General features: G+C 46.4%; 1 protein-coding gene across 1 annotated transcript in view; it reads left to right on the top strand.

Moving 5' to 3' along the window:
• Window positions 1–3,852: 3,852 nt before the first annotated feature.
• shank3a (SH3 and multiple ankyrin repeat domains 3a) overlaps window positions 3,853–10,327 on the top strand; it is a gene marked incomplete at both ends in the record, with an annotated part of 157,277 nt that continues 150,802 nt past the window's right edge. The window contains one exon of the mRNA XM_083666096.1: window positions 3,853–4,161. Within this exon, the coding sequence (XP_083522222.1) occupies window positions 3,853–4,161 (309 nt within the window). The remainder of the gene's footprint in view (window positions 4,162–10,327) is intronic.

Raw genomic sequence — 10,327 nt, 5'->3', positions numbered from 1 at the left:
AATGGGATTTTCATGTGCCCTAATGTTAATTTATGCCCAATGAACCAGAAATCTAGCTTGCTATCCACGGTAGTGTGTAACTGGAGATCATTTGCCGTATCTGGCCGGCCTCAAAGGAGAGCCCCTCCCACCTGCCAATCAAAACAGGAGGTGTGGTGTTATGATAGTGTGGCTAGCTATGGCCAGGCTCCCTACTGGTCCGTCCAAACATTGATCCTCCTCTGCGACCATCATGTAAATAATCCATAAAATGTCAATGGCATAATACGTCCTCCAATGCCGATGCTGTAGCTAGGTTCAGGTAGTTAGTAACAGTAAAGCTCGCCCACTTTACATGTATACCAATGTCTAACTCCAATGTCTAATATCATGTACATGACTTAGGCATTATGTAATTCTCAATTGATTGAAGTGGCGTCAAATTAGGTTAAGTCTATATTCTTAAGCTCCCCTGTCAGTAACCTCTTCCTTGAGCTGAAGGAGCACGTACAAGAGCAGCAGGAGTTTCTTCTCTTTGAGTTGCTCTCCGCAGGATTTGAACATTTCTGTGAAATAATGAGGTGATATTTCAGCTAATGTTATCATCTGAGGAAATACACTGATTCTCGTCCATTCAGGGTGAGGAACTACTGAGAACACAAACACACACACACACACACACACACACACACACACACACACACACATACACACACACACACACACACACACACACACACACACACACACACGCACACACTCGACTGCAGAGAGGATCAGAGATCAAGTGGAAGACACACACTTCCTTAGATCAGCTAATATCAATACAGCTCTACACACAGTTGGGGAGAGACCTACCGCAGGCCTGATAGTTCACAGAGTGATGTCATGCCTAGTCTCATGTAGCCATACCTCCAAATTGTGCTGTTCTCACGTCTCCTTTGGAGGTCTGGAGAATTTTTGATTAACCGGTCTGGCTTGGAACCTGGACGGAGCGATGGGAGGGTGTGCTCCGATTTCATTGGATGTTACATCCCAAAAACCCTCCTCCACATGCCCGTAGATGATTGCTTCTTGTTATGTGCGTTGTCTTAACTCTTCTCCAACCGGGTAGGACTATTTTGCAGAGAGTTGTTGCTAGATGCTTTAAGAAGCATTAAAGAAAATAGAAGAACCTGAAGGAAAAATGTAATTATGTTTTGTCAGAAATGTGATCAATACACAAAATCTAGTTGATGAAGGCATTAGGTATTTGATTGATTTGATGTGTGGCGAGGTGTCACTCATTTCAAACACCCCTTTGTTTGCTACTTTCACCAAAGCATTTCATCAGGCTTTCTGAACTAGGAAAGCCAGGTCTCAACCATCTAATCTCATCCCTAACTTTACGGCTGTTAATGTTTATGCTTTAGTCTGTGGTTTGTCTCTGCAGGTATCTCTAATTTCAAATTCAAAGTAATTTCTGGGTGTATGAGGACATCAGCTCCAGCACATTCGGTTTAAAATACTAAATGAAATGTTAATGTGTTGTTGAACTTAAGAGGAGCAATGGGAAGTCATGTCCTCATCAACCCCCTGCACACACACACACACACACACACACACACACACACACACACACACACACACACACACACACACACACACTCTCTCTCTCTCTCTCTCTCTCTCTCACTCTCTCTCTCTCTCTCTCTCCATGCAGCTCCTATTTTCTGTGTGAGTAAACATGGCTGTGCTAACCCTGTTACAGCTGCTTTTGGCTGAGCTCAGACTGTCCCTCAGGCACTCTGACCATTTAACCCCAGAGAACAACATTCATGACCTGGTAGACGACCTTGCCATTTATCTTACCAAAAATACAGGAAGTGTGTGTGTTCCTGTGGATAACTAGATGATTGTTTTTGTCTAGAGTAAAGACTATTTCGAGTCAGATTGTCCCTGGAAATGTGCCACTCCACATAATTGTGACAGAGTGTATCGGTTGGTCCACTGCCAGGTCAGCTTGAACAATGACGACTGAAATAGCAGCACGTACAGTAGATGATTCACATTTTACTGCCCATTCTAGAAATGCTTCATAGCAGCTTGTCCTATGATGGAAGGCTAGCCTGTTTCAATTACTGTTGGTGTATCAATGCCTGCATTCATCACAAAGCTGCCGTATTATGTCACAGACATGGAACATTACGTTATTTGAGGCAGGGCACTCTAAGTCAACGGTGCATCTGTCCATCAGGTGAGGGCTGGGTCATCAGGTTCACCGGATGCACACACAGACACGTGTTCAAGGGACAGAGACTTATAAGTGGCCAGTTCACACTCCTCCATAGCAGTCAACAATTGTAACGTGGTTGTACAGACCCGTCACCCCCCAGCCTAGCTGCGGGTGTCCGATATGTTATGGGCTCCCTGCCATTTCCTATAAATTGAACTGTATGTAGTGGTCGTTTAACTCCAGTCAGGGAGCTCTAAAGAGTGGAGCCATCCAAATACGGCAAGCTTAAATGCATTGCCATTTTCCATTAAATAAATGGTTGAACTTCCCGTGAGTGTCCTGACTGAACTACAGTACATCATACCAAATGTCATACCAAAGCTGTAGCCTACTGAAGAATGTTCCATACTAGAGTTGGGCAAACTATCGTCTTTGCTGCAATTTCATATTCCATGATCAACATACAATACATAGAATATATGAATGTCTCCTAAGTGACAGATAGACGTTCTTACAGTGTTTGTCAATACATTGCTGCTAGGCCTAACAAGATAAGTGACTCCAAGATAATAGTCTCTTGAAATACTGTTGGCTTTATGGCAGGTGTCCATCATGTGCTGGTTAGGACAGCGCTACTCCAGTTTTATGAAGCTACTCTGTAGTGACGAGTCATCGCCGGGGTCGTATGGTGTTTCCAGGTATTGGCTGAGGGGACTGGTGATCAGCGCCCTCCCCACAGAGAGGCAGGGGAAAGCATGAAGGTTAATGCCCACGAGGCACAACCATCGATCTGACCCAGAGAACCCTGCCCTGCTCTGCCCTGCTCTGCTCTGCCCTGCTCTGCTCTGCTCTGCTCTGACATCACATCAACGTGTGATCACCACACTGAGCTCCTCTCACTGATCCAGGAACAGTTTCACTGTGGCTTAACACCCAGAAAAAGTTGTTGCTAGCACTGTTATTTATTGATCGCTATTGATTATGACTTAGCCCTTGAGTTGAGGGACACCTTCGTCCAGTATGTGCTCCTCAGACTCAAGTAAAAGCAAAACTCTTGCAGTATTCACTAAAATGTGCTATTTGACTAAAATGTAATATTTAATAAATGTAATATTCAACTAAAATGTGCACATTTCTCTGTACTTATCTGCCGGCATTCAATTTAATTTCAGATCTAAGCAATGTGTGCCGTTGTGGCTAATTTCATTATGTTTATCTTCTCATTAATCACAAATGAGACTTGAATAATTTCTACACCATCCAGCGATTGCAATCTCTGCCTTTGTACCATTATCTTTCCATCTCCTCTCAGTTCAAATTATACACTCGTTACTTATCTAATCCTCTCTTCATCTTTTGACTCCCTCTCTCCCCCCCCTTCTTCCTCTGATCCCCTGTTGCCCCCTCCCTCCCTTCCCCATTCCCTCCCTCCCTCCCTCTCTCTGCTCCTCTCTTTCTCTCCCAGGCGGGTGATGCACGCTGTGAGTGGTGTGTGTGTGTAGCGAGAGAACAGAGAGCAAGCGGTGTGTGTGTGTGTGTGTGTGTGTGTGTGTGAGTGTGTGTGTGTGTGTGTGTGTGTGTGTGGAGAGAGAGTGAGAGAGAGAGAGAGAGAGAGAGAGAGAGAGAGAGAAGTGCAGACCGAGCCCCTCACACGGAGCATGCCTCTGCGTCCGGCAGCCGGCAAACATGAGCCACCCAGCCCTCCACGGCAGGACCAGCAGCAGCAGCACACACACACACACACTCACACACACACACACCCCTACACACACGCAGCCAACGGCAGCCAGGGGGCCAGCTCTGACAGCGGCAGCTCCCGGGAAGAGGACAGCGGTATTCCTGTTCCTGTCTGCGTTCCAGTTTTCCGTCCCGCTCCAGAGCGGACCCCTAGTGCAGGAGGACCCATGGATGAACCACGGGGAAATACGGTGGTCATCCGCATTGGAATCCCAGACCTGCAACAGACGGTGAGTTACTCTGTTACAGAGACTGCTTCTGGTGCCTCGCTCTCTACCTCTCTGTTTGAGGTCTCTCACTCTCTCCCTTTCTCTCTCTCTCTCTCTCTCTTCCTCCCTCTCTCTCTCTTCCTCTTTCTCTCTCTCCTCTCTCTCTTTCTCTCTCTCTCGACATTTAGAATTATTTTGCTTCTTTCTTTTTTTGCTGTCTTTTTTTCTTCCTTGTCTCTCCCCATCTCTTTCTTCCAACCCTCTCACTCTCTCTCTTCCCCTCTCTTTCTCTCTCTCCAGTATGCTCGCTGGCTGTATTTGCTCGTTTGCTCTTCGGGTTGTTCGCCCTCTCTCTCTCTCTCTCTCTCTCTCTCTCTCTGTCTCTCTCTCTCTCTCTCTCTCTCTGTCTCTCTCTCTCTCTCTCTCTCTGTCTCTCTCTCTCTCTCTCTCTCTCTCTGTCTCTCTCTCTCTCTCTCTCCTCTCTCTCTGTCTCTCTCGCTAATAAATCTCTACCTCTTCATTAGCTCAGCTGCAGCTGACTTTGACAACTGGGCCCTTAGAGAGGGAGAGGGAGACGGAGAGAGGGGGAAAGAAAAAAGATAGAGGTGTGTGGAAGAAAAGAAGGTGGATGAGAGAGCTGCAAGAGGCATTGTTAATTCAAAGAGCTGGTGGAAGAGTTATCTCTAAACTGTCAAACTCTCTCTCTTCCTCAATACCCCCCCCCCCCTCTCTGTGGAGTCTGTCACCTGGTTATCTCCCCTGGGAAGGTGACGGGTGCAGGCTGGGACTGTAAGCTGAGGCCCTGTTCTCTGTGGAGCTGCCTGTATGGTGCTGTTTGACTGGCTGAAATACTGCAGAACCACTGGTCTCTTACATTGATCTGCCTTTTCCTTATTGAATGTTCCATACTTCATTGCGGACCCCTCACCTCTGGTTTTCAGGGTACTGTATATGTGTGTGTGTGTGTGTGTGTGTGTGTGTGTGTGTGTGTGTGTGTGTGTGTGTGTGTGTGCGTGCGTGCGTGCGTGTGTGTCCGTATGTGTGTGTGTGTGTCCGTATGTGTGTGTGCGTGTGTGTGGCATACGGTGGCAAGGGACAGAGCAGATGTCCAGATGCTAATAAGCCTGTGTGTTTTTCGGACCCCCCCTGGCATGTGCCAGACGGATTCAGTGGCACAGATCATGTCCCTGCTTGAAAGGCCCTCAATTAGACACCAGAGAGAGAGACAGAGACAGAGACAGAGAGAGAGAGAGAGAGAGAGAGAGAGAGAGAGAGAGAGAGAGACAGAGAGAGAGACAGAGACAGAGACAGAGACAGAGACAGAGACAGAGAGACAGACAGACAGACAGACAGACAGACAGACAGACAGACAGACAGACAGACAGACAGACAGAGACAGACAGACAGACAGACAGACAGACAGACAGACAGACAGACAGACAGAGAGAGAGAGAAAAGGAGGTGGGAGAATGAGCAGATGGGAGGTAGAGGGAGAAGAGAGGGAATTCCCTCTTGGTCATTTCGCTCACCACTATGATGCTGTTCTGGCCATTACAAGCGGTTGTAGAATCAAGGTAATTATTTTTTTATTTGCATTGAGCTTTACACTAACCTTGCATTCTCTCACCTGAATGACATGTTGAACAAGAATAGTTCCATTGCAGCTGTGATCGCTTTTCATTTGATCTTCCTCCTATGGTGTTGTATGTGACGTCATGTGTAACATGTGGTGTCAGGTCAATGATTGATGGAGAGGGATGGCCTAGAACTGTATATCAGCCCAAGGCTGCAGTGGCAACAGTAACAACAGTTTTATAGATTGATTGTAGAATGAGGTTTTTACAGGACGGTGAAACCTGGAGAGTCTGACAGTGTAACAGCTATGTTCCAGTAATAGCACTGGGAGCCTTACTGAACTGTCAATGCATGGAACTGAATGGGACCACTGGAACACATGTGGACAGGACTGGCTTGTCTCTTGTATGTCAAATCTCTGTCAGTCAAATTGCTCATAAACCACTGCCACGGTTCTTTCTCTAATGACTGTGATGTCATCACCAGTTAACCTGTTCCTCTTTCACTGTATCATCAAGCATGATCTCATTACAACACTTGATTAAAGCATCTTCATCAAGACTTGTTGGAAGACCTCTTGGCTGAATGGTCTAGGTGTTCCACTGACAGGTTAAATGTTTCCAGGTTCCAGTCCAGCTTCTGGTTGAACTGTCAAATTGCAGAAATATTATTTGTTCAGATTCGGAACAGTGACTGCACAACGTTGGCTTTTGTGCTTGTGTTTGCCTCGACGCTGTTCCATGCCTCGTTCAAATGATCCGGTGTAACCAAGTGAAACTCAGACGCTGTTCGCTGTGGGGTCAGAATGGAAAGAAAATGAAGAAAGAAAAGAAAGGAAGAGAAAAGAGAATAAAAGAGCATTCCCAAAAGGCCCTGCACAATCTCTTGCTGTGAACAAAGCCTTATTACACACACACACACACACACACACACACACACACACACACACACACACACACACACACACACACACACACACACACACACACACACACACACACAGCTCTCTCAAAGCCTTAATCCCATTACACGGTATACCAAGAGACCCATAATGTGCTTACACAGAGTAAAGACAACACACAACACAGATAGTGTAATACACCCGCACCAATTACACTCTTGGAGAGAAATATAAATATAGATGGCTTTGATGGACAGACACACAGTCCCACACAGACAGACCTAGAGACACATGACACAGATACATTGACAAAGCCAGACTGACCGACTGACAAGAATGACTGAATGCAAGACCTGGTAGCCTACAGTACCATAGCATTCCACTCCTCCTGCTATGCATGAATGCTGGAACTGGAGGGAATTGATTTCACTTAAGGAGAGATAAAGAATAGTATGTTGAGTGCAAATCCAGCATTGCTGTTTCCACACAATGTCCTGCGCAAAGAATAGTGGTAGCTCCTATCGGTGTGCTTGTGACTAGCAGGGACTGTGGAGTTTGTAAGGATCAAGAGAAATTGAAAGTATTACGATTCGAGGTTCTGGGGCAACAAAAGGAAAGGGGGTGCAAACTTTCTATAGGCACTGTATGTTGTATGTCTTAGCTGTATGTTGGTGGCAGCATTGGGTCCAGCACATTCCTATGTCTGTCAGTGTGCCTGGTTCACCTACAGTGTAATACTACTATCCATCATCTGGCTTCAAGACAGATGGCAAAGCGTTTTATCATATGTTGTATATACTTAAGATATCGAATTCCACCACATCTCCATCAATATGATTGCAGTAGGAATGGGCAACTTCCCAGTGTTTCTAAAGGAGTTACTGATCTATCTACAGCCTGCGCCTCCCTTCTGTGTTGGTCTTTAGCCTCACTTTACCACATGTCCTGTCTCTCTCTCTCTCTCTCTCTCTCTCTCTCTCTCTCTCTCTCTCTCCCTCCCTCTCTTCAAATACAAAGCCTAACATGAGAACTCTCTATGCTGTACCTTTTTTTGTCCGTTTGATTCCTGCCTCCAGTGTGACTGATGGTGATGGATGTGTATTCAACACGACAAAAGCGCTAAATGGACCTCTGCAATTACGATTCATAAATCTCTCTCGACTATAAGTATACACACTCTCTTTACACCCCCCCCCCCACACCGCCCCACCGCCCCCCTCTCTCCTCTCTGCAGCTCTAATCCACATCCCTGTTCTTGAACGTGTCTTGCCCCCTCTTCTGGCTCAAGCATCTTTCTTTCTCTCCGTTATCCTGCACCATGTATCACTCGTGTCACTGTCTGTCTGTGCCTCTCTTACACAGGCTGTTCACGAATCACACACACGCACACACACACACACACACACACACACACACACACATATATGCACACGCACGCACACACACACACATATACACACGCATACGCACACACACACACACATATACACACGCACACATACACACACATACACACACCTTACTGTGCGTCTCTCCTCTCCTCTCTTGTAAGCTCCTCACGTCCCCTGTTACTATTTTTAGCTCCATTCACAGCAGCAGTGGCACGAGACAGGGGCCGCCGTCTCCCTTAACTCCCTCTCCATCTGCCCATGGCCGCCCTCAAAGAGAGATAGAGAGTGATGACCCATCATAGCATCTCCCTATCTCCCTCTCCATACCTTCCTCTCCCTCCCATCCTCCCCCTCCATCTGTCTGTCCAGAGCTATCTAGAGAGAGAGAGAGAGAGAGAGAGAGAGAGAGAGAGAGAGAGAGAGAGGGAGTGAGAGAAAGGGAGATTTCTAATCACCAATCATCAAGTTGTAAAACTAGGCAGGAATAAAGAAAGGCTTTTCTTTTCTTACTTCTTCTGAAAAGCTCTTACGACCATATACTTTACAGTACTTCAATCAGTTTTCTACCAACATCAAAGACTAACGGGACAAAGAATATTAGATTTTAACCAGTGATGTACAGCTGCTACCCAGAACAATGACAGAATCCCTGTGGATAGATGGGGAGAGAGAGAGACAGTATTGTATTTGTAAATTGCCACTCATCAGTTATTTAATATGTTCTTATACAGTATGTTTGCTTTGGCAATGTGAGATAATGCCTTACCGTGCCAATAAAGCTCATTGAATTGACTTCAGAGAGAGAGAGAGAGAGAGAGAGACAGAGAGAGAGAGAGAGAGAGAGAGAGAGACAGAGACAGAGAGAGACAGAGAGAGAGAGAGAGACAAAGACACAGCAGAGAGAGAGAGAGAGATTGAAAAGAGAGAGAGAAATGGCAAGCGAGGCGATGGAAAGGAGTGCTGTCATCAATGCAAAATGGAGAGAAAGAGAGAGTGAAAGGAAGAGGGGAAAGAGCGATTTAGCGAGTGGACCCACTGTAGTCCAGCCCAGCCAACATCAGAGCCAACACACACAGACTCCAGCCCAGTCCCAGCCTGGCCAAGCCCACCGCTGTCCACAGAGATTGTAATGGCCCAGCCTATCCCAGCCAAGCACAGCCCAATAAGACATGGGATCCAAGCCCCAGGACAGGCTACTGCTGCCCAGAGAGAGAGAGAGGGGGAGAAGAGAGGGATGACCCAGCATAGCCCTAGTCTAGTTCCCAGACACTTCTGCCTGAATACGTGAAAGGTCTGGTTGACCAACGCGTTAAACTTGGCCTTTATTAAGCCAAATATAAAGACCTTTGAAAACGGATTGTTATTGCTATTGGCTTAATCAACCATAATCTATCAACCAATCATCTCCAAAAACACCTTCCCCCTAACCCTCCCCCTGGTGTCGTTGCCCCGGTATGCGCTCACCTACTCTGCAAAATGGACATTTAAGTTTAGGATTCAGTTCTGTCACGAGTGTGCAAACTACATGCAATAACATAAAGGATGTACAGAGGATTAGTTTGAGAAAACCAAAAAAAGACGTCTTGCTTGCTTGCCAATGGGTTATGGCAAAAGCTTAATCTACCAGGCATGGCCAACACTGTGTGCTGCCCAGAGAGAGAGGGAGAGAACACAGAGGGACGACCCTGCATAGCCGGCTCTCCTGCCTTCGTTCTGCTAGGCTACAGTAGCAGTGCTGCTCATAGAGAGAGGGAAGAAGGGGATGACATTGCAACCCAGCATAGCCAGATCACTTTCCCAACTCAGACCAGCCCTGTTCAGCCTGGGCCAACCCAGATCAGCCCAGACCAGCCCTGTTCAGCCTGGGCCAACCCAGATCAGCCCACATGCAATACATAAGCTGGTACAGGCCAGATACAAAATACTGGCTAAAGCCAATTCTCCCTGTACTCTGTGCGACCAAAATCCATTTCCCCCTTTCTAGGTTTGACTGTATTTTGCCGACACTATTTTCCAAGTATGTGTTGCCGCATTGTGCCAGCTAAAGGCATTTAACAATGCATACTCTCATTGTGATGTTCATTCTTGCCAATCATCTGGTGAAACGGTGCACTATTGTGCTGGCTAAAGCCAATTTTGTCTATTCTCTGTGTGATAATGTATTGAACAATCTCAATGAGCCAGAACTTGGTCAAATGATAGTTGAATGAAAGGAATGTTGTCTGAATCCCATTCTCCATAATAGAGAGACAGAGAGAGAGAGAGAGAGAGAGAGAGGGAGAGAGAGAGACACCAGTCATTACAGAAATGCTTTATCACA

Source organism: Argentina silus (assembly GCF_951799395.1).
Source record: "Argentina silus genome assembly, chromosome: 3".
Taxonomy (NCBI): Eukaryota; Metazoa; Chordata; class Actinopteri; order Argentiniformes; family Argentinidae; genus Argentina; species Argentina silus.
This window is presented reverse-complemented; position numbering and strand designations above follow the sequence as displayed.